This window comes from Alexandromys fortis, unplaced genomic scaffold (assembly GCF_014885135.2).
Source record: "Alexandromys fortis isolate MF-2015 unplaced genomic scaffold, M_Fortis_MF-2015_v1.1 scaffold_145, whole genome shotgun sequence".
Classification (NCBI taxonomy): domain Eukaryota; kingdom Metazoa; phylum Chordata; class Mammalia; order Rodentia; family Cricetidae; genus Alexandromys; species Alexandromys fortis.
The window spans coordinates 689,659-714,437 of NW_026068049.1; the positions used below are offsets into that span (position 1 = coordinate 689,659).

The window sequence follows — 24,779 nt, forward strand, 5'->3', positions numbered from 1 at the left end:
GCAGATTTATAGACAATTTTGAAGTCAGCAAGTTTGAGTCCTTTAACTTTGCTGTTTGTTGAGATGGGTTTGACTACTCTGGATCATGTACAAATTAGAAAATGAATCTTTTCATTTCTAGGATCTGACATTTATACACGAACGACAGAATGAGTTTGTTCATCTCAACAAAAGCTGGTGAGATATATATATAGCTCCAGTTGAGGATGGCTACTGCCTTAACCATTCTAAGTGTTGCAGCTGTGCACACTGGTTATTTTTGTATTTCTTCTCCATCTTTGCTCAACAGTGATTTCTAGTTTTTATGTAGAAATCCTGTAGGTCACTGGTGAAATTTATTCCAATATAGTTTATTCTTAATGATGGTGTTATACATGGCATTGTATTAGGAATGTGTATTCATTTGTTTTATTTACATATTTGTCTTGTATCCTGAAAATTCATGAATGTGTCTACCAACTAAGCAGTTTTTAGTGGATTAAAATATTTTTCTATATAAAGACTGTGTCAGATGCATACATAGCTTTACACCTCCCTTTTAAACATGGGTGTTTTCATTTCTTTTTCTGCAAAAACATACACTAAAACCTTTGTACAATATTGGATAGAAGAGAAACAAGTGCATATTTTTGTCTTATTCTTGATGTTAGGGAGGAGAGAATCCAGTCTTTCACTGTAAATGTGCTGTTTCCTTCTGGGTTTTCTTTGTCAGTATAAGCTGCTATAAAATAATATTGCAGACTGGGAAGTTCAAACAATAAACAGGCTGTGGCACCTAGGTCAAGGTGACCTGGTATCTAGCAAAGGCCTCTTTTTAACAGATAGGATATGAGTTCTGGGTTCTGGGTGTCTCTTTTTAGAAGTACACTGATCCTAACCATAAGGGTTCTCCTTTTATGATCTAACAACTTCCAAAAGGTCCCCAGATATCTTCTCTCATGGCTTTCATGATCAGCTCTGTCTTTACTAAACTGTGTTATTAGTACAGTAAGTATGAGTTTGTCCTAATGGAATTTGTTAGTTTGTTTAGATACTTGAATATGTGTTTTTTTTAAATATAATTTTTTATTGAAAAAAAAAATTTCCGCCTCCTCCCCGCCTCCCATTTCCCTCCCCGTCTCCCTTCCCCCCCCTCCCATCCTTCTCCCCCTCCCCCCACTCCACTCCCCATTCCTCTTTAGTCTGAAGGGCAGTCAGGGTTCCCTGCCCTGTGGAAAATCCAAAGTCCTCCCCGCTCCATCCTGGTCTAGGAAGGTGAACATCCAAACTGGCTAGGCTCCCACAAAGCCAGAACATGAAGTAGGATCAAAATCCAGTGACATTGTCCTTGGCTTCTCAGCAGCCCTCATTGTCCACCATATTCAGAGAGTCCGGTTTTATCCCATGCTTTTTCAGTCGCAGTCCAGCTGGCCTTGGTGAGCTCACAATAGATCAGCCCCACTGTCTCCGTGGGTGGGTGCACCCCTCGTGGTCCTGACTTCTTTGCTCATATTTTCCCTCCTTCTGCTCCTCCTTGGGACACTGGGAGCTCAGTCCGGTGCTCCAGTGTGGGTCTCTGTCTCTATCTCCATCCATCTCCAGATGAAGGTTCTTTATTTATCTCTAGAAAACGATTATGAGTGAGTACATCCCATGTTCATCTTTTTGGGTCTGGGTTACCTCTCTCAGGATAGTGTTTTCTATTTCCATCCATTTGCATGCAAAATTAGAGAAGTCATTGTTTTTTACCGCTGAGTAGTATTCTAATGTGTATATATTCCACACTTTCTTCATCCATTCTTCCATTGAAGGACATCTAGGTTGTTTCCAGGTTCTGGCTATTACAAATAATGAACAAATGCCCCTGTCATATGATCGGGCATCTCTTGGGTATATTCCCAAGAGTGGCATTGCTGGGTCCAGGGGTAGGTTGATCCCAAATTTCCTGAGAAACCGCCACACTGCTTTCCAAGTGGTTGCACAAGTTTGCATTCCCACCAGCAATGGATGTGTTTAACAATTTTCTTAAATCTGAAAAGTTTCTACTCACTATTTCTTGGTATATTTTTTCTGATTCTCTCTCTTTTATTCTCCCTCTCTCCTCCTCCTTTCCTTCTGATACATTATAGTGATGTATTAATGTACTGTATATGTATATACTGATGTATTAGCATACTGTATACTTCTCTTCTGATATAATATATGCTAATGTATTAGTGTACTGTATACCCCTTCCCTTCTGATATAGCACATGCTCATGTATAGTGTACTGTATATGCCTTATCTTCTGATATAGTACATGATCATGTATTAGTATACTATGTACCCCTTCTCCTCTGATATAGTATAAGCTAATGCACTAGTGTACTAAAAACCACTTTCCTTCTGATATAGCACAAGCTGATACACTACTGTACTGCATAGCCCTTCCCTTCTGATATAGTATTTGCTGATGTACTTAATAGTGCCCTGCATTTCACTGAAGCTCTGTCAACTTTATTAGTTTTAATGATTCTTTAGATTATATAATTTTTAATGTAAACTCACTGGTTCTTCTGCCAGTTCAAAGCTTCTGTTGTGTTAGCTTTCATCTTCCTATTGTTCTTTAATTAATTTTATATGTCGACTGTATGTGTGCATGCCATGGCATTTTCATTGAGGATTAACTGCCAGGAATCTGTTCTTTCTTCCCACCATCTGGTTGAGCTTGGATCATCAGGCTTGGTGCTAAGTTTTGCTCCTGAGCTATCTCACTTACTGTATTTATATTTAAACTCCATTATTATATATTTTATATTTACTCTGTCTTGATGCTGTATATTTTGTGAGGCATGGTTTTCATACTTCCATGTTATTCTCTGAATATAATTTCTTCTATTTATTTGAACACACTATAATATTAGTTTGAATTTCTTGTCCTGTTAAATCCAACATATGGATTCCCAGAAGGCAATTTTTGTTATCTACTTTTCTTGTTCTTTTTTTTTTCTTCTACAGATCATATCTACCCATGTCTTTACACATCTCGTGATTTGCTGTGGTTGAAAATGGACATTTTAGATGATATACCACAGTAACTCAGGCAACCATTTCTTCCTTTTGGTGTGTTTGTCCTTAATTGTTTCTTTGTTTAGTGAGTTGGCTAGACAGGCCGAAGAGATCTCTTGATGGTGTGATGATGTCTCTCACCTCCCCCATGGTGCAGACGTGCGTGTGCATTCTCTTCCATCACTAGCTTTACAGTGCCTTTGGCTCTCACTTTCAAGCTCCCCATAAAGCTTTGGGCGGATCTGACAGAGTACCACACAGAGGTGCTAATTCCCAGTAATTGCAAGCTGGACACAAATGCTTTGCTTTCAGAGACTTATTATTTTACGTGCTATGTAGGTTTGTGTATGTCTGCATGTGGGTATGTGCATGTGAGTGCGGGTACTCACAGAGGCCAGAGGCCTTAGGTTCCCAGGACCTGGAGTTACAGGTGGTTGTGAGTTTCCTGACATGGGTGCTGGGAACCAAACTCAGGTCCTCTGAACCAGCAGTAAGTACTCTTAGCCTCTGAGCTACTGCTTTTTATTAATACTCCTGGGAGTAAAATCTCAACATTTTAGTGGGCTAATGCTCATCCCTTTGCTTTGATGTTCCTAGTTATTCCTCCTTGTCTCCTCTGTTGAGCTGGCCACTCTTTTGCTTGTTGCTGTATAGTGGATCTCCTAGCCTTTAGTTTGCTGCCAGGACTGCCACTTAGAGGTCCTAGGTATGAACTTCCACATGGTCTGCTCCAAAGAATTTCCTTAAGGAGACTTGTAGAGTTCTCAGCTCTTATGGTCTGCCTCGTCCTGTGCTGAACCTTGGTAGCATACTAAACCAGTTGGAAAGCAGTGTCCACCGTGAAAAGAAGGGGCTGAGATACCTGGATCCTATGAGGTTCCAGAGGAGAAAATCACAAGGTTAACTCTCAACAAGTGCCAGACTGTGTTAATGAAAAGAACCCACGAGAAGAACTTCCTCACACATCCTCCGGGTGCCTGAGCTGACTCTTTTGGGCTAGTGTTTTGTTTACCTTCCAGGAGGTCGTCCTCGTCAATGCCTTTGATGATCTTTGATTTGTAGTCTCGGATAAACATGTATTTTAGAAGTCTTCTAAGTTTTTTCTATTGGGATATAAAGTAAAAAGTTTATAATACATTTTCTTTACTAATAAAAGATTGCTTTAAGAATTAAATTTAATAAGCTATTATCTGATGATCATTGGGGAAAATAGAACTATCATTAGCTTAATAGTATAAGCAAAACTCTAGCTCTTCGATGACAGCTAAAATATAAGAGTTTATAAAGGCATTCTCACAAGCATCCATCCAGACATTCCAGAATCACAATAATACTTTTTTTGGTATATTTTAGAAAACATCTTAAATTCCTTTTGATGATTTCAATAAATACCATATTCCCTTTGGTAAGCCAAGTGTACTTATACTTTGGAATTTTGAATATATTCTAAGACAAAAATTATGTAAAACTGATTTATAAACATCTAGACTAGGAGCTTTTAACAACTCATTTTTATATTTAATTTATGAGATAATACCATGTGTAGCCCAGGCTGAACTTGAACTTGTAATCATCTTGCTTCAGCCTACCTAGTGCTGAAGTAAAAGGCATGCACCAGCAGGCGTGGCCTGAGAATCTTTTCATAGGACAGTTATGGAAAGTATGTATAAGCTGAGGGATCTATCTTTAGGAAACTCAAGGCCCGAGAATGATTGGTAGGTTTCAACGATGGTCTTCTGGGGTTAGAAGAGGAAGATAGCAGCACTTAGCTTTAAGTATTCTGTATTTAATGTATTCTGTGCTGACCCTAGAAGGTATAACCTCTGGTTCACCATCTCCAGGCTTCAGATTTCTAACAGTGGAAACACTGTACCAAGCTCTTTACATGACCATCACTCAACATTTTCAGTCTCCCTGAATAAGAAACAAACTAGCGTCTCCTTTTATGGAGGGACCCTGAGGCGAACTACAGACTGATGACTGAAGCTCAGCAGGGCTGCAGGAGAGGACAGCCTCAGAGTCAGTTCTGTCATGTGACCCCACCTCACAGGCCTGCTGCCCAGGCGTCATGAGAGACCAGGGGAGACCTCACCCCAGAATCTCTAAGGCACTGCAGGTGGTAGAACACTGGGCTACAGACTCCAGCTACTAAGGGACAGCCAGACTGCACCCCACAGGCACCTGTGTTCATTTGTTTCCTTTCCTCTCCCTTTCACTGCACCCATAGTTCTAGTTCTATCCTGCTTAGTAGTTTTCCTCTATAAGCTAGCTTGCATTCATTTGGGAATACTTCAGAATGCAAATAAAATAATTTGGGAAAGATAAGGAAACAAACAACAATTCTGGTATAAATATGTTGTTGGTTGTTCACAACATTCTGGTAAGAGTCCTGGACAGCAGAAAGGCACCATCAAATGGCATATATTTAGGAAGTTTCTATAGGTTATAAATGGCCATCTTCATCACAAGGGAAGGAATGCCAGTGCGGACTGTGAGCGCTTCTCTCTTTACTTTTGTCAGTGGAAAGGAAATGCAGGCAAGACATGCTAGGGAGAGCTAAGCAGTGGTGTTATTTCCTGGCTGCTCCCACAGGAAACATTCCTAAGGGGCTTATTGTTGCCAGCAGCCTTCAGGACTCCCTGGATGCAGCCCCATGTTGGGTGCTGATGGCTGCTTCTTCTTAAGGACCCTCCAAGTACAGAACAAACTGGCAATTCTTACTAAGCCTCTTCATGTCTCCATAAAGTGCCTTTCCCCAGCCATGCCCAAAGCCACCATAGTATCTATGCAAAGGTCAGGTTCTGGCCATTGGTCTATATTCTATAAGGCCTGAAGAGCCTCACCTCTGTCATCATAATCCTTCACTGCACCATCCCTCCCTCCCCTTCTAACCATCCAACCCATGAAATTCTCCAAGTCTTAAATGCTTCAAGCATATCACATAGATTGCCTTAAGCAGACAGACTCCAAGCTTTTTAATATTGAATACACTTCTTTTTCTTCTTTACATATTCTTCATATTAATAAACAGTTGGCTGATTACAACAGGTAAAGCAGCACAGAATTTATTAACTAGCTACTAAAGGAAAATTATGACATAAATAAACATATAAATATCAGCTTTAATGTCTTAATATCTAGAGTTCAGAGTTTTTATTTAAAAATCAAAATGATAATAGTTTTTAGCTACTTGTATTAATTTGCTTATTTTTATAAGTCGGTGTAGAGAATAAACTTTGTATTTCAAATTAAAATCAATTCTGTTAAAGTCTGAATTCTATTAGTATTAAGGTGAAAACTGAGAAGAAAAGGAAATGTGCTACTCAGAGAAACCCTGTGTATAAGAACAGAGATTAGCTGGTACCTAGGGGACATGAGACAGCAGTGAAAATATCTGAACAAGTACAAGGAGTAGTAAGATTAACTGCAGTGCAGTAATGGCATCAAAGATCTGTTCATGTAAAAAGCAAACAACTTTTGTAGTAAATGCGTTCTGTTGTGCACATCGTGAAAGCTAAACATTGCTTCAGTGGTTACAATTCTCATTTGAAAGCTGTAACAAGGGCCCATCACTTCCTTATGTAAGTTCAATTAAGATCAGGCCTCATGTTTAATACAATGGAATTAATTATTTTATAGTACCTTATCTTTTCTCATCAAGAACAGAAGATCTTCAGCAGAGATCACCCTTGCTCCCCTCAGTTGAGAGACTTCTGCAGCTTGCTGTAACTACAACAAAGAAAATGCAGACATTGTCTTAGAAATATAAATTACACCTGGTACAATCACAATGTCTCAAGAGAGATAAATCCACTACAATAAAGGTCCCGGGGAATAATGCAGCAATCATATTATTGCTTTTTAAAGCAAAACTCCCTATGCTTTAAGATATGCAAAAATGCAATTAAATTAGCTTATGAGACCACCTGTAATAGATACAATAAACAGAAATCCGTCATCTCTTTCATGCAAAAGAAAAATCATATGCAGCTTCCAGAAATACGTTAATACACATGAAAATAATTTTATGAAATTTCATCCTTCCTACCCATGTGTGCAATGGTTTCGCTCAGTATCACTAGTTGAATAAGTATATTATTAATCTGAGCTCCCATGCTGGTATGATGTGAAATAGCCCCATTCAGGACTTTAAAGATCAACAAAAACAGAAGCTGTTTCTAATATCCAAAGGAAAAAAAATACTTTTCGCTTTGGCAAGTCTTCAGTGGCTAAAGGATTCAGTCCATAAATCATAATACTGGACGGCATTAATTTCTTTCCACACTAATTACACGCACACAAAAGTGAACTGTATCTGGGATGCACAAAGCAAAACACACCGCCTGAAAAGCTAGATCCCCTGAAATGTCCATCTGGGCCTTCAGAGTTGCAAAGCTGAGAGTTTTCAGGAATTCAGAAGCCCTAGAAACATAATCTTACTTGAAAATGACCTGGAAAATAAAAGAATGTGAAAAATGATAGTTCTAGTTTTTGGCAAAGGCAAACTCAGTTTCTTATTTTGATTAGTTGGAAGGAACATAAAATAGGTCCATCTGAAAAAAATCAAGATGCTGGAGCACATGTGAGAAAAATGTGCCTGTAAATTCTTCCAAATTTGATCAAACCATGTTGATTGCACAAAACCAACTCCCCCATCTTAAGTATTATAAACATATTTACATATGAAAGCTGCTCTCCCACCCCCACCATATGCCTTCCTTGAATGGAGTAAAACAACACACCCCTGAGAAAACACTGCCACTGTCGCCATCTGAAAGTAAATGGTCATCTGTGCGGAAGGACCTCTGCGTGAATGTTTAAGCCATTCTGCTCACTAAATAAGCTTCCAGCCATTTCAGAATGAGCAGACTAGAGAACGGCTCTCAACTCTTCCTGTGTCGGCTTTCCTACTGGATTTCCTGAATACTGGTACTTGGGATATAAACAGAATCCTATCTAAATATAGAATTTAAATTTAACTGTGAGCCATTTAAGAAGAAACCTAAGGAGGGGGTTGAAAAGATGATATATCTCCCCTGAAAGAAACTTAATAGTTTTTACCATGAACATGCTTTCCTCCTTGAAAACTGTTAGAATGTCAAGGAAATGTTTATATATCCATTTTTTTCAAATAAAAATATTTCCTTCACAGTCTTAGATGCATTCAGGCAGTGTGGTGACTATGAGATACATATCCATTTCTCTGGACACATACAGAGAGAACTAGGGAACAGCACATAAATATATTTTTATTTTCACAGATGAAGAAATGGTGCATACATGAAAAACTATAGACATCAGAAATGAAAAGGAACAGGTGAAATATGTATCTCTAACAGGTTCCCCCAGTAAATCAAGGGTTATCCATACACAATGATCTCTATAATACTCTCTAAAATGTCAGATTGCAAATGCAATAACGAGAAATGAAATAAAGACAGAAGAGCTGAACATCTTGTACCATTTTTTTTCAGAACCAATTGATAGATATACAGTTTTTTCTTTCCTTGTAAAGACAGGGTCTCATTATGTAGTCTGGATGGCCTACTCTAGGCTGGCCCTGAACTCAGAGGTCACTTTGCTTCTGCCTAGTGAGTGCTGGGATTAAAGACTTAGGCCACTACCACACCTAGCTCACCAAGGGCTTTTCTAACTTCCCGCATCTAAAGGAACATTTTCTACCACTCACACTATGAGCATGCCCACTGCCTCTGGTCCTACAGTTTGGACTTGCTTAGGACTGATATGTTCTGGGTTCCAGAATTACCTCTCCTAAATGCTCACCTCTTCTCCAGTAAGGAAGAAGAAGAATTTAGTGTCTAATTAAAATCATATAAAACATATATATTACAAATTGGCTTACTTTCCTAAAATTTCTATGTCTACCAACATGAGTGAAACCCAATCTTCATTAAGTGGTATGAAGTACAAGTTGGCACCTTGGCACTGCAGATGCATGGGTGTACAGCTCATGGTCACTGTATCCACATGAACACAAGGGGGCTGACATCAGGATGTCCCTAATGTTTCAGTGTGAAAGAAAATTGATTGTGAGCTTGTTTGGAGGTTCTATCAGGGGAGCGCAGCTACTCATATACCCTTGACCGAAGACCGGTCCTCCTCTATTCGGGGAAGGTCGTCCTCTTCTACCGAGCGCGCAGCTTCGGGAGGGACGCACATGGAGCGGTGAGGGAGGAAGGGGACACCCGCCTAGCCAGCCAGATCAGCCGAATCAACCCTGGCGATCAATGGGGTGACAGCTGTCACAGCCAGATTGAGCCTATAAGTCGGGTTCTTAGAGAAGCTAAATAAGAAGGAGAACCCAAAGAAAAACATATAGGCATCCTCCTGAACATTAACCTTCATCAGGCGATGAAAGGAGACAGAGACAGAGACCCATATAGGAGCACCGGACTGAAATCTCAAGGTCCAAATCAGGAGCAGAAGGAGAGCGAGCACGAGCAAGGAACTCAGGACCGCGAGGGGTGCACCCACACACTGAGACAATGGGGATGTTCTATCGGGAACTCACCAAGGCCAGCTGGCCTGGGTCTGAAAAAGCCTGGGTTAAAACAGGTCTCACTGAACATAGTGGACAATGAGGACTACTGAGACCTCAAGAACATGGGCAATGGGTTTTTGAGCCTACTGCACGTATTGGCTTTGTGGGAGCCTAGGCAGTCTGGATGCTCACCTTATGAGACCTGGATGGAGGAGGGTGGTCCTTGGACTTCCCACAGGGCAGTCTCCCTGATTGCTCTTTGGGCTGACGAGGGGGGGGACTTGATTGGGGGTGGGGGAGGGAAGGGGAGGCGGAGGTGGGGAAGAGACAGAAATCTTTAATAAATTAAAAAAAAAACTACCAATTTAAAAAAAAGAAAGTTGATTGTGTACTCATTCTAAATTTTTTAAATGTATTTTTATTTTAAAAATTTGCATATGAGGGATCAGATATCATTATGCATTTTTGAACAAAGTGTTTCAGTGTTTCTCTTCCCCATCTCTCTGCTGCCTCTAAGTTCCCTTTAAAACTTTTCCATACCCAAGTCTCTTTTCTTCTTTCATGTTCCTACCCTCATCGTTCCTCATCACCTATTTTTTTTTAACCACCTCTTGGTCTCTTTTCTAGTATAAAAGCCAGGTGACCCAAACTCAGAAGACAAAAGCTGCATGTTCTCTCTGATACACAGTTCCTGGCCAGCATTGTGTACATGTATATGAATAAATGGGTGTTAATAAGGATAAAATGCAATGTTTTCCATTTATTTATTTATTTGTGTGTGTGTGTGTGTGAATATGGGCACACAGGTTATGTGTGAATGTGGGCACACAGGATATGTGTATGTGTGTGTGAGTGTGAGAATGTGGGCACACAGGATGTGTGTGTGTGTGAGTGTGAGTGTGAGAATGTGGGCACACAGGATGTGTGTGTGTGTGTGTGAGAGAGAGAATGTGGGCACACATGCAGAAGTTAGAGGACAATCTGAAGGAGTTTGTTATCTCCCTCCACCACATGTGCTCCAGAGATTAAATTCAGGGTGTCAGTCTTGGGGACAAGGCCCTTCCCATGCTAAGCCATTAAACTGGCCCATGATCCTCTACTCTTACTAAATTATTTGCATTCTCAATTTGCAAAAATAAACGGAAATTAATTTTTTCCCACAATAATTAAACTACTATGAAATGATACTACATTTTCCACTTTTTACAAAAAATATTCAATTATACAAAATAGGCTAGAAATTGTGGCACAGACCAATACTTTAAGCCTAGTGGTTAGTTTAATAATCAATTGACTTTTCTTAACTTGGCAAAATGGTACTTGGGAACTTAGTAAACTATTTTTCAGAAAGACAATATAATTCTACTATGAGTGTAGTTCAATCAAGGTGTTTCAATTTCTTCAGATCAGGACTTTTGCTCAGAAAAGGGGTGGTTGTACTCATTACAACTATTGGAAAAATAAAAAAAAAATTCACCTAACTTAAAACTCAATGTTTATATTTTAAGTAGTTCAGAATACTTTATTAGGAGGCTGATCCTATTAAAGGATACAATGAGCCACATATGCTATCTCAAGTGTATTTTTTGTTTGCAAAAAAATGTAGGCAAAGCTGGTTTTAAACTTGATCCTCCTGCCTCAGTTTCCTGGGTTTGGGGATTGTTGGTATATGCCACATCAAGTTTAATCTTCCGTTCTATAAACAAACATTTCAACTCTTGCTATTGCCAAGGACACTTATGTGGGATTTCTCCCACTTTTTCAGCAAAGCTTGATGTTTTATTGGTCTGCCCAGGGCTGGGACTATGCATTCTACTCCACAGTGTTCACCCCAATTCAGGCCGTGGGGGATTTTTATTGACCGGCTTCTACATTTCAGTGTCTCCAAATGATCATACGCCATGGATTTACTAGCTACAACCATCTTCCCAGTAGTATAGTTATTATATACTGAAATTATGTCAAGTATAAATATTAAATTCTAGTTAAATTTTTTTTTCTAGAAAGTAAATGACAGAAAAAGTCAAATGCAGTCAAAGCATTTCTACTTGCAACCACTTCCAACTCTTGCTTTCATTAGAAATAAACTGAATCTCCCGAAATAAATTTACAAGGCTTTACTTTCAGTTTAGCTATCATAAACTGACTTACTATGAGGCTGACGATTTGGTGATCTCAGAGTCTCTGAATTTAACAACTATCTTCCTCTCCATCAGATTTTTTTTTTCCTTTCTGTTGAACATAAAGCTGGTACTTGCGCATTGACTACATAAACATTGTCAATGGCTTAGCAAGATGATCAAATTTATCTTCAGAATTTATTTTTTTGGCTGTCCTTGAAGTTAACAATTACCATGTCTCCCTTTCTTTTCCTGGCTCACTATTCTGTAAACCTGCTAGCACTGCATGCAAGACCTGGGCACCGTGTACCCATTGGCACTGCTGGCACCCAAGCACGACCTGGAAGGCTGTCACCGCTGCGCACTGCTAGGACCCAATGCAAAGACCTAGGAGGCCCACACCCCTGTGTACCGTTAGGATCTCGTGTAAGACCTGGGAGATACGCACCCCTCAGCACTTGCTCTCCCTTCTGTGGTGCTTGTCTGCTGCTGCCTCGGAGCCTCTAGACTTCTCCCCACCTAAGCATGGAGCTCTATTTTCACTGTGCTCTTTATAACTTCAGCCTCTTATTTGGATAGGACACATTCCATGAAAGATTCCTTTTTACTTTCTGAGCACAGACATAATGGCTGCCTTAAAATCCTTGTCTACTAAGTTCAGCGTCTATAGCATTTAAGAGGCCATCTTTATTGACTTTTCCCCTTGAGTATAAGTTATGCTTTCCTGGCATTTCATATTTTTCAGTAATCTGTGATTTTAGCAGATATTGAGACTGACACACTCTCAGGACTCTGATTGTATGCCCCTTAAATAGTGACCCTTTCATAAGCAGACAGTTAATCCAAACAAACACAAATCATAATGCCCATCTCTCTTGTGCTTAGAGTTGGAAAATACCTGGGATGGTTGAGAAGAAAGGATCCTTAGGAAATAAATATTTAAAGATGTGAATGTCTGAAAATGCTTTTATCTAGGGCTAGAAAGATGGCTCCATGACTAAGAGCACTTGCTGCCAAACGTGACAATGTGAGTTTGATCCCTAGGCCCTTCACAAGTCGTTCTCTGACCTCCACATGAACACAGCTCCTATCCTCTGGAAGAGCAGTGCTCTCAACTGCTGAGGACTCTCTCCAGTCCCAGAGAGAGGTTTGTACATACACATGTGTTAATTCAGAAGCGGGCTCCCCATTTAATTGTTCTGTATATCCTATAAATTACATCACTTAGTCCTTATGACAAATAAATGAGAAGTCTGACAGAAAAAAGTATGACTCTAAGTAATTAAAATGTGACATTCGACCAGAGTGATGTGTCTTCAAGATTATTTGTTACAGCAGTGGAATCTGTTAGTAATAGGTACACCTTCTTTGCATAGAAAAGGCTATACCCATAAAAATATGCACATGACATGACTTACAGTGTTCGATTTATGATTATACAACTTTACACTGGTGTGAAATGACTACACACCTTGCAGAAATTGAACTTAGTATGTAGCTTGCTGGGCAACAATAGCTGTCCACAGCTCTCAGTCACCACTTGATCTTAGGGGACTAGCCAATACTATAACTCGGCCTATATCTTGGCTTGTATTGTGAAGCTACTATGCTCAGTAAACTATGTGACAAGTATTTTCAACTATTGATAGTTTTATAGGAGCTACGTCTATTTTAAGTAGAAAGAACATCTGGCAAAAGAAAAAATAGTATCTCAGAACCTCCAATTTAGTGATACCCATAGATACAGCCTAAGCACTGAGAATAAAGTACGTGAAAAAAAAATCATATTCGCCGCTAAACAAAGTTATCCTTCAGATTACTGCAAACAGAATATTGAATAATTTCACATCATAGGATCTCCCTTTCTTCATTGGTAACTGGTTTTAGGCCTTTGAAACATTTAAAAAAAGAGATCTAAGTTGAAGGATGTGTCTAAATTTTTAGAGTTTTATTCTTCTTTTCAAAATAGAGAAATAGTAAGTCAAACATAGTTAAGTCAAATGTTTAACAGTATGAGGAAGCTATAATTGTAAGTACCATGGAACCAGAAGAATTTATATGTAAACATATGTGTATAAACACACATATACATTAAAGTAAGGACTAGACAAGCCGCAATGCATGTGGGTCCACGAAGATCTGAAAATTTACAACCAGCAAGGACTATGTTTCTATCATGTGAAGACAGCAGCCCTGACATAGCTAATTCGTTGGCTGCTCATGTTCAAAAGTGAAAGTAGGTGGGCAGACAGTACCATCAGAGTTTTCTTATCTCGTAAATGAGGGATCTATAAGAAACTTCAAGTCTAAACTATTCTAGAACTTTTTCAAGTGTTATAAGTAACAAAGTTCATTTTAGTTTGATAATATATGATGGTATGCAGAGCACTAAAACTCGAATGCTAAAAGTATACAATGGAAAAAAGAGAGCATCTTCAACAAATTGTGCTGGATTTTAGTTCAAATACTATGACACCTAGTGTCACCTGTCAACCTGACACATGTACAATCACTTGGGAAGGGGCCTCGGCGAGGAGCTGTCTAGGTCAGGCTGACCTGTGGGCACAGAAGTAAGGGGGTTTCTTTTTGGGTTAATTGTGGTGGGAAGGTCCACCAGGGGCTGAGCCTGGACTGACCAGCAGAGGGGAAATAGAGCACTAGTGTACGCACTGACTCAGTGCTCTCTGCTTTACCACTTCCCACAGTGACACATGTGACCTCTAGCTAAGAGCCCCAAACCTTTTCTCCCTGAACTTGCTTTTCCCAGGCAAAAACAGGACAGCAAATGAAATGAAGACAAATGCTATACTAACTTATTATTGTTAATTAGAAAAAGATTTATTTATCTGATTTTATGTAAATGAGTGTTTTGCCTGTGTGTATCTAAGGGCATCAAATGTGTGTTTTGTGCCCATGGAGCCCAGAAAAGGATGCTGAATCCAGACATTTGGGAGTTGCTGTGTGGGTGCTGGGGCCAAACCTGGGTATTCTGTAAGGAGCAAGTGCTCTTAAATTGCAGGGACATCGCTGCAGCTTCTGTTACTACTTTTAAAATTTTAACTGTTGAAAATTAAAATTAAGTGGATTTTGCTGTTTAAAGTAACACATAATGAAGTCCAAGGAGATCAAGTCCACCCTGAACTTATACAACGTAATTTATGGCTGTCTTTGGGCTACGCAGTAAGTGTAAAGTGATGCAAGCTGAAACCCCGGTGACGCAGATTTGACTTCATTTCTTCACATTTCCAAACTCTTTGGCGGCCTACACTTCTGGGCACAGGTGCTCCAACTACAGTCTTTCCCATTCCTGTTTTTAAAAGTCGTACAGACACAGAGTTGTAGCTATTTCTTCAAAGGACAAAAGTATAACTAAGGGCTGTATTTCATTTTCGGAGCACTTGCAGATTTTCACAAGATAGTCTGATTTAGTTCACTTGAGAAAGTTCAAGGCACACAGAGCTCTATGTGGAGTTTCGATCAGAATACAATACTGAGAGTTTACCAAATGGCAAAGTAGAGTGGCATTAAAGAATAATGCCCGGGAAGGAGGAAGGTAATCTCAGACACTGCATTGCTGTTCCGCTGGGTTTTGGCAAAATTCTGCTTTATAATTTTGACTTCTTGTTGGGAAAATGTACAGAGAAAGTGACAATTTTAGACTTTGGAAGAGCAGTTTTAGCTGCTGAGACTCAGCACCAGTTTCAGGCGGGGTAAGAGCCTGCACAGACATCACAGTTCCAATGTGGCTTACCATGCCGGTACAGCATGTCCTGAGGAACACCACAGAACACTGAGGTTATTGATTTTTACACACTATGCTTAACTCACTGGGGCATCTCCACAACCACAATGCACAAATCCATCTCACAGGCATATGGCTAAGATGCTTCAAGAGCTATTGCATTAGGAAAAATTTTCAAAATCATCTTGACATTTATCCTTCTATAATAGTTTATAAATACCTGTGATTTGATGGTTAACTGAGATAAAGCCATTCATATAGTAAGCTTCAAATAAATGTCATATATTTAGAAATTAGAAATGAGATAGCATAAGAAGTTTGTATTTAGTATTCATAGACTAAAAGCCATGCTGGATTATAATGGAACATTTTCACTTACCATAGACAAGGAAAAAAAAAGACCTCATGTGGAAAAATGTAAAAATACTTGTACATTCACGTGAGAATTTTTATCATTTTACACATACACATAAACATATACACATGATACAGGCTTGAATCACTGACAACTCTAGCTTACAATATATAAATTAGCTATAATTTAAATTTAAAGGGAAAATTATACTGGGTCATTTTGATAAAAAAGTAATTGTTGTAATAACTTTTCATGTAAATCACCTTCCATGAAATACAATGCACAACTTAATATGCATACAATTTTGTAGCTCTACTTTTAAGTAGAAAAATTTTCTGATCCTAAGGTTTGGCAAGTGGGAACTAAAGACTGATGAATACCAAGGAACTTCAAAGAGTCTTTTGCTTTTATTTTTTATTCCTTATATTTATAGGGTTTAATTTACAGTTGGTTCTATAATTAAATATTTGCATCAATGAGTGAAGAAATTAAGAATCATAAAAATGAACTTGGTGAGATGCAGTCAACTGTCACAGTGAAATCTACTCAGCCATGCAAGTGGAATATCAGCCAACCAAATGAACTGTGTTAGTAGAAGAGGAAGCACGGGGTTAGGTCTTATTTAGTAGTGAAGGTATACTATTTACCAAGATACACAAATCAGCAGGTGATAGTTAATTACTTTAGGACCCTACCCAATAGTTCCAGATAAATTTGAAAGCCAAAGACATTTGTAAAATGGCATCATGGCACTGCAGTTCCTACTGAATGAGAGATTGGTCTCTGCTTTCCACCTGCCCTTTGATTTCAGCTTTGGATGGACAGATGTGATTTGCATATGCTTCCTTTTCAGTTCCTCAGAAAAGGTAGCCCTTATGCAAATTTCATATCCAAAGACTGCTTGGATAGGAAAAGTGATATGTGTTGTATATAGTTCATCATATTACATGCAGTGTATGTAAAGCTATGAAAAGCCAGGTTTGGGATGCTGACATCCCAATGGTGATTCAGACACTAAGAAGGACTCTAGGGGTGGGGGTGAAAAAGGTTAGAGAAGAGAATGCTCTGATCACTGTGAAAATCAAAGGCAAGAATGCAGTGTGAGCATATAGCATGATATGGCTTAGTAATGGCCCCCTTTTAGTTGGGGTATGTGGAAACAGCACTGTACACAAGAAAGGGGAAGAAAATACACTAACAATACGGAAGTTGAGAAAATGTTTATTTCTGGGTAATGAAAACCAAGATGGGGATGTTGTTCTAAGATTTATTTTAACAGGATATAATGCTAAATCCACCCAACAGTGTCCACACCGTCATACAGAAGATAGGGTTCCCTCTGCCCTCGAAAATAGAAGGGAGGGGTACCATCCTCTGAAAACTTCTCTAATTCAACCTTCAGTCTCTGGAGACAGCAGGGTGCCTTGAAAGAATCCAGCCAGCTCAGCATTATCAGTCCACACTGGAAGGAGCTCCCTAAAGTAGAAGGCTTCCCTTCCAGGAGGAAACTCTCATTGCCTCATGGAACAGTGAAGCAAACCTCCATTTAGGCACCAAGAAAAAGGGACAACGAGGACTGACGGAGTGAGGCAGATGCAGGGGACATGCCCAGGAAAGCATGAAAGGGACCTTTAAATCCTACTCTGGGTCCTCTGTGCATGGAGACTGTGTGACTTACCAGGACAAACTAAACACCCCAGGACCTGTTTCACTTCAGGGGTGTTAAAATAAATGAATGAATTAAAAAAAAATGTAGAGAAAAGAAAATGCCTAAAACTTTACAGTGAACCAACACAGTTTGTTTATTTTTCTGGATTATCAAGGAAGTGAGCTGACAGCAAGGTGAATCTTCAAATATAGTATTATGGATGGACTAAGATGAAATAGGTAAACACGCAGGTTAAAAGCCATGTTCTGTTAAATGGAACATTTGTCTCTGGTTTGTTCATAAACTACAGAATTACTGAACACCTAGAACACAGGTCAGGCCGCTGTGAAGTGAAATTATGTTAGGTAGAGGAAAAGCAAAGGAAGAAAGCATGAATCAATAAGAAAACTAGGGGAAAATGGAAATCCAAATCTACTCTCTAATCTTCACAAAGCTTAAGGCTGATCACTTTTTTGATGATGTACAATGCATAATGGCAGATACTATAACTAAAATAAAAAGCATACTCTAAAATAAGATAGTTGAATGAGCTTGTGCTAGAAATCAATGTACTGAGAACCAATGACCAGAACTTACACACTGTGTGGAGAGATGCATTAGGCTCACAGGGCTGCAAAGTTATTTAAGAGAGACAGGCCTTATTGAAGTGACTGATTTTAAAATTCTTCAAGATACTGTTGTAGACTATCTAAATAAGCAGAAAACAACCCTGCTTATTCCAAGTAAATGCTGTGAGACCAGCTGGTGCATCTCTGCCCCAAGAGCAAACCAAACTGTGTTTCCTGGTCTTTAACCAGGATTTGAAGAAAACCTCAGTTTTCAAATTTTATCTGGTCAAATCCCAATTAAACTTTGTGTGTCTGGCAAAACATTGTGGCTGTTTTCATAAAGGACATTATTTATTTATTTACTTGTGTGTTTATCCATCAGAGTTTTGAAGAAAAAGAGAGTAAGTACAGTAGAGATCACTGGCAAAGAACTGACCAGAATAACTAAAACTGCAAAAAAAGGCCAAAAAAGGTGCTCTGGCCGCCTAGCCTTGCCCACCGTACACCTCACAGGTTGAACAACAGCAGCAAACCTAGACTTAGGGGGATAAGGGGCAGACAGAAGTCAGTCACCTGAGCTTGGAAGTTAGAGACAGTCACCTATGGGATACAACCAACCTTGACCAGGCATTCATTCACTCTAAAATCTCACTTGGAGACTCTTTGGGGTCAAAGTCAGTGAGAAGCAGAAGACAAGAGGGATCTACTGAGAGGAATTTTCTCGGGTGAAAGATGAAGAGAGGTGGGGGATGAAATGGACAGATCCAGAATCCATGCTCTTCAAGGCCACCCATCCCCCATACCTAAAGTAGGATGCTTTTCATCCCCTTTAAAAATTATTTCTGTTCAGAGAATTTAAAAATAGAAATGGGTGGGAAGTGTCCGCTACCAAATAAACAATGTGGTCCAGTGATGAAACTGTAATTCCAGATTCCAAGAGTTAATTTAAGAAAGGGCAGCACCAATAACAAGTAACAAGAATAAACCAGAACTTGCTGAGTACACTACAGGATGCCTGACATATTTGAGATATTTTCTTTCTCTCTCTCTTTCTCTGTATGTTTGTGTGCGCGTGCATGTGAGTGTAGTGTTCATAAAATAACCTTTCAAACCTTATGAGTTGCGTTTCGTTTTCACATACGTAAGTATGGACAGTATATATGTATGTGTGTTCATATGTGTGAGTATGGATGCATATGTGTACATGTGAAGGCCTACAGTTGACATCAAGAGTTAGGGAGATAACTGTACACGTAAAGTGTTTTTTTTGGTACTTAAATTTTGGACTTAAATTTGGATCGTTAGTACCCAGGCAAAAGCCAGACACATTGTTATCCCTGTAATCCCAGCATGGGAGGGGACAGAGTTGTGGGGACAGGAATCCTGAGACTTCTTGGTCAGCCAAAATGGCAATCTCTAGATTTAGTGAGAAGTTCTGGCTCAGTAAATAAGGCAGAGAGCTAATGACAGAGAAAGACATTCAACATTCACCTCTGTTCACATGTGAATGTATGGCTGCATTGCAACAGACAAACACATGAACATGCGCATGCATACATGCACACGAACACATGCACATGTGCATGCATACACATGCACACACACAAGAATGCACATAATTATTCATGGCGTAAAAAACAAAATTTCTTTGATGAAGACCAAAAAGACCAAGTTGGAAATATATTAAATTACAGTTCCCTTGTGTGTATACTTTTCATGGAACTGATCTTTAAATAATCAAATAGCTATTAAAATCCTCTATTTCCAAAGTATCATTTCACCTATGCCAGATTTACCTCTTAGATATTTCTAGAGCATACCATGCTTCCATTTTTTAAAGTGTAATTTTTAACTAATGTTCCTTGCCTAGGCCACTGACATGAAAGGGCTGTTTCACGTCTCTCTGGTGTTGAGAAAAAGGTCCCATTTAAACCCTGAGAAGGCACAAGACAAAATAAGCATGTCTGAGGAACAGAACTTGCTCTTTATTGCCTCAGGAAAGTAATGAAATAAAATCTATTATTTAAATACACTGGATCAAAAGGTAGACAGGCACGACGCACTGAAGTGACAACATTCCACAAGAAGACAGTACTCCATTTCCTCTAGAGATGACTGTGACATGTGCACACACTGTGCAAACATTTAAGTCTCCTTAAGTAAGGTATGAACTTTTAAAGAAAAAGAAACAAAACAGTAAGATGCTAAATTTAAAAGAGGGAATTAAATTATTTTACTATGGTGTTTTTGTCCTAAAATTGTTTCCATTAGCTTACTTAGGAAACAGACAAAAATATCCCTGTAGTATACATAGCTAAAATAACATTATTAGGCAGTGGGAAACATGCCTCAGAAAATAAGGGAGAGAGCAACTTCAATATCCTACTTTTACATACACGTATACATGTGGTGGTATAATTGTGCACACACATGTACACAAACATGAACACACAAAATGAAAGCCCTTATTCATATTTCTATAGGATCTGCTCAGAGTAGCTTTCCTCAGCTCTGGGGAAGATAGCACAAGCTCCAATCTCCTTTCCCTCCTCGAAACATCCACTCACCTACCTATAGTAAATACAAGCACCAGTCTTACTGGTAGAAAATGGCAGGTTCTATTGATTTATCTCTTATGTCCCTGTTCAAATCTATGTCATCATCCCTTATTCTTCCCATCTAAGGATTTTCCTTGCTAGGGGTTCAAATCTCGGTCTTGTGACCTGTCCTATCAGGCTAGCATAATCTTTCCAAAATTGCCACACTAATTTCAACCAACTTTTAACACGTAACACAGGCCTCACTGAAATCTTTCCAAACTCCTAGGTCTCAGAAGGCTCAGAACACTTTGTTTCTGAGACATATATTGTGCAGAGTGGAAGTTCTTGCCTCAACTTCCCAAATGCTGGCATTACATGTGCACCGGCACTCGAAGCTCCCCAGAGCATTACTGAATAAATAATGAAGGCGTTAGATTTCCTTCCCTAGCTCTATCACTTACTTGATAAATTACTTGCAGTCAGAGTCAGATGCACACTGCCATTCACACCAGCATGAGAGTTCGCACTCAATGTGATATTTATTAACTATATGTGCCATAGTGCCCATACTACACTAAAAACTTAATCATGGGCTGACAAACCTTCTAACATCTTCTTAATAAGAAGAGCACGAGATTGAAATATCTTGATCCAGACTCACAGTTAGTAGACAAGAGAATCAAAAAAATTCTTGCCTGGCTTCAGGGCAGATATGCACATACTGCCAGCTGAAAAACACTTTCTTAGACTAGGTTCATTGGTCCTAGGCTCCTGGATGGCATCGTCTCCAGTTTGGAAATAGAACCATTGCTTTCTGGCCAAATAAAGACTCATTTTTAAAACATGCAAACTGGGGTTTCAGTTTTAAAATAAATAATAATTTTAGTATTTCAAATTGCCACTGATGCACTTCTCCAGGCTTTTATAATCATATAAACACAGTTTGATTACTCTGAGACAGAGGTTCTCAATTTCACATTGCGGATTAGTTCATGAGAGGAAAAATGAGTACTACCAACTGTACCTATACCCACCATACCAGTGGAAAAAGACCTCACCATTATTCATGGGAAGAATGGCATCTGAGAAAACACTTAGAAATGTCACGAGTAAATTATTAATCCATGCTATAAAACAGACTATAGACATAGTCATATTGTAAACCCTAGAATTTTAAGAAACCAGCTGGCAGACCACCCAGAGACTCCTGGGAGACCATCTGTGGTCTGTAGGGACCACACTCTGGGAATCACTATTAGAAGAACTGAAACTGCTTCCTTTTCAGTAACTCAGGAACTTAGGTTTTCCTTTGCGTGTGAATGTGTGTGTGAGGGAGAGATCCCTTATTAAAGCCAAAAGTATCAAAGAATTAAGACCCCCAAATCCTTCTAAAACATTGTCATAACCCCCAAATTACCTTGTTCAGCGGGAATCATGTACTAGAATTTAATGAGGTCAAGACTGCCTAACACTTATGACTATAAACACATGTACATGACATATACAATATAAACACATGCTTAGGTTTTCCATTTCACTGTAGAAATACCAACTGTTTTCTTGTTCCTCATTAAGATTGTGCCTGAAATAATGTCACTACACTGAATGTCAGCATGCAAAAAATACAACCAAACCAGTGTGTTTTTTAAAAACAGTCTATCTAAACAGACATATTCTTGCATCTACACTGCTGTTATTACTAAGGGATTGTTGCAGCTACTTGTTCAGTCAATTTATGAGCCTCAGAAAAAGAGCAGCATGGATACTTTACAGTAAAATACCCAAATATTTACTGCATGATGGCTATGTGCCAGGAAACCAAACATGCAACAGCAGTGAGAAAATCCTTGAAAGAGAAGGAACAGAAGCACAGAACATTGAGAAGTCAATCCAAGTAAGTATGGAAACTCGGTAAAAATGATTTAAATTGGCATCCCCAATTACTAAGGGAAAACTCTACTTAATAAATGTCAAAACACTAAATGGAAATGCCAACGTATTAGAATCCATCTCAACTCAACAGAAACAGGCTGAAAAAAGTATTCAAGACTTGCATACTCTACTTGCACATTCTACTCTAGCTTCATTTCCGTTGCTCTGATGAAACACTGACAGAATCAACATAAGAGTACAAGAAACTTTTTCAGATCGCAGTTTCAGGTTATAGTCTGTTGCTGTAGGAAGTCAAAGCAGTAAGAACCTGCAGCAACCAGTCAGATGACCTCCAAAATGAAGAACAGACAGAAATGTATGAATGCAAATATGTTTATACTTAGCTGTATCCGCCTCCACTCTTCTACAGTACAAGATTCACAATAGGTGAGTCTTATCACATTAATGAACTTAAGATAACTCCCACAGACCCTCACTGTGACTCTTGCCCTAGATGATTCTAGATTTTGTCAAGTGATGCTTAAAATTGACAAGGAATTTTAATTCCTTGATGCAGTGTTAAATATACAAAAAGGAAATAAAAATACTATCCTTGTGTATATATTTATAAGTATATATTTATAAGTATACACACAGACACACATGTATATATATACACGAGTAAATAAAATGTGTGTGTTTGTGTCTATACAAAGATACAATTAGATATTTGTAAGTATACATACATATTCATGACTACTTTTCATGGCTACTTGGCTGGATTTGGAATCACTTTGGAGAGCCTTAGGATATGCATGCATGTAAAGCTGCCTCTAACTAAAGAGGTGGGTAGTGCCATCCTATGGGCTGGGGGCCCAGAAAGGACACTGAAAGAGGAGAAAGACTGTCTACTATCTGCGCTCGTCTTTCCTTAGCCTCAAACTCCTATTGCAACGCTGTCTCTTTTGTGATGGACTGTCCTCCTTCATACCATGAACCCTCGTATCATAAGCTGCTTCCTGTCAGGTACTTGTTCACAGAATGGAGAACATTATAACACATATACCTAGACACTTGGAAAAACGGGATTTTCTCAAGATTACTCTTTAATAGGCTTTGATTGCTCTTAATAAATACACATCAGTGGTATTGTAGGATTCCATGGTAACAGTATGTTTACGATAAAATGCAGAAGTGATTTCTATGACATTTGCTGATCTCATCCTTCCCAGCAACAACTATTTTCAGTGTTCCTATTTAGGTAGTGTACTGAATAAGTTGCAATAGAACATTGTAGAATACTATTTGGCCCGCAAAATGGAAATAACGTTTCCATAAGCCTAGAGGACCTCCTATTAAGGGAAGTAAGCCAGACAATGTATGTTTCCCCTCATGTTTGGTATAAAAATCTTGATATCATGTAGAGAATGGAATGGTGTTTACTGGAAGCTAAGGAGGGGCCCTAAGGAAGATACTGGCCAAAATATCAGTTAGTACTACAGGTACCTTTTCTCTCTGAAGTTCTTAATTTGTAGGATTGAGAGTGACGTTTCTGCCTTACCTGCCTGCCCACTGTCCTTGCTGTCCATTGGATCCCAATCTACCACAGTGAGGTTAATTCAGGGCTTAAGACAGCTTCTAGTAAGGCCAGGGGCATGGTTACAGTCAACAGACACTGGAGTCTCCTTGGGCCCCTTTCCTGTTCACCGCCCAATGCAGAGGGAAATATCATAAATAAAAGCAAGTGGAAAACAATTACTTCCTTCCAGACGATTACTCTTCACTACATAAATCCTGAATGCAGCAGCTCTCCCAACTGCACTGCCTCCGAGTTAAAAAGACCGCTAATAAGCTCTTGAAGCACTTATATAATTCAAATGAATAACTATAATGTAGAAAATATAGCTGTTGATGAAATAGGAACAAATGCTAATAACCACAATAAGTACACTTGACAGGAAAAGATATTTGGCACTTAGTCTTTTAGGCAGAGCTACTTTCTGTGAAAGGGAAATTATAAATGAACTACATTGGCTTGAAACATACTTAAACAAACAAACCAGTTTGAGCAGAGCATGTCTTGAGTCCACCCCAGAGTCATGTCTGTCCCTTTAGGACTGCTGCTGAAGCCCCTACAGGGAGCAGGCTTTGATAACCACAGCTTCCCAGAGGAAAACAGAACCTCTGAGAGCTACCTTGCCAGCCACTGCATACTTATGGGTTAACAAGCACCCTGTCAAGGAGGGAGGGGGAGGAAGGAGGAGAGAGAGAGAGAGAGAGAAAATATTTTCATTAAAAATATCTAGAATATCTAGCCAGGTGGTGGTGGTGCACTTTAATCCCAGCACTTGGGAGGCAAGGCAGGCAGATCTCTGTGAGTTTGAGGTCAGCCTGGTCTACGGAG

General features: G+C 39.2%; 1 protein-coding gene across 2 annotated transcripts in view; it reads right to left on the bottom strand.

The window, feature by feature from the left end:
- Supt3h (SPT3 homolog, SAGA and STAGA complex component) overlaps positions 1 to 24,779 on the bottom strand; it is a 342,521-nt gene that overhangs the window by 118,298 nt on the left and 199,444 nt on the right. For both annotated transcript variants that reach the window (XM_050119373.1, XM_050119375.1), the window contains 2 exons: positions 6,670 to 6,756; positions 4,040 to 4,130 (listed from right to left, as the gene is read on the bottom strand). In XM_050119373.1, coding sequence (XP_049975330.1) covers positions 4,040 to 4,130; positions 6,670 to 6,756 — 178 coding nt within the window. The remainder of the gene's footprint in view (positions 1 to 4,039; positions 4,131 to 6,669; positions 6,757 to 24,779) is intronic.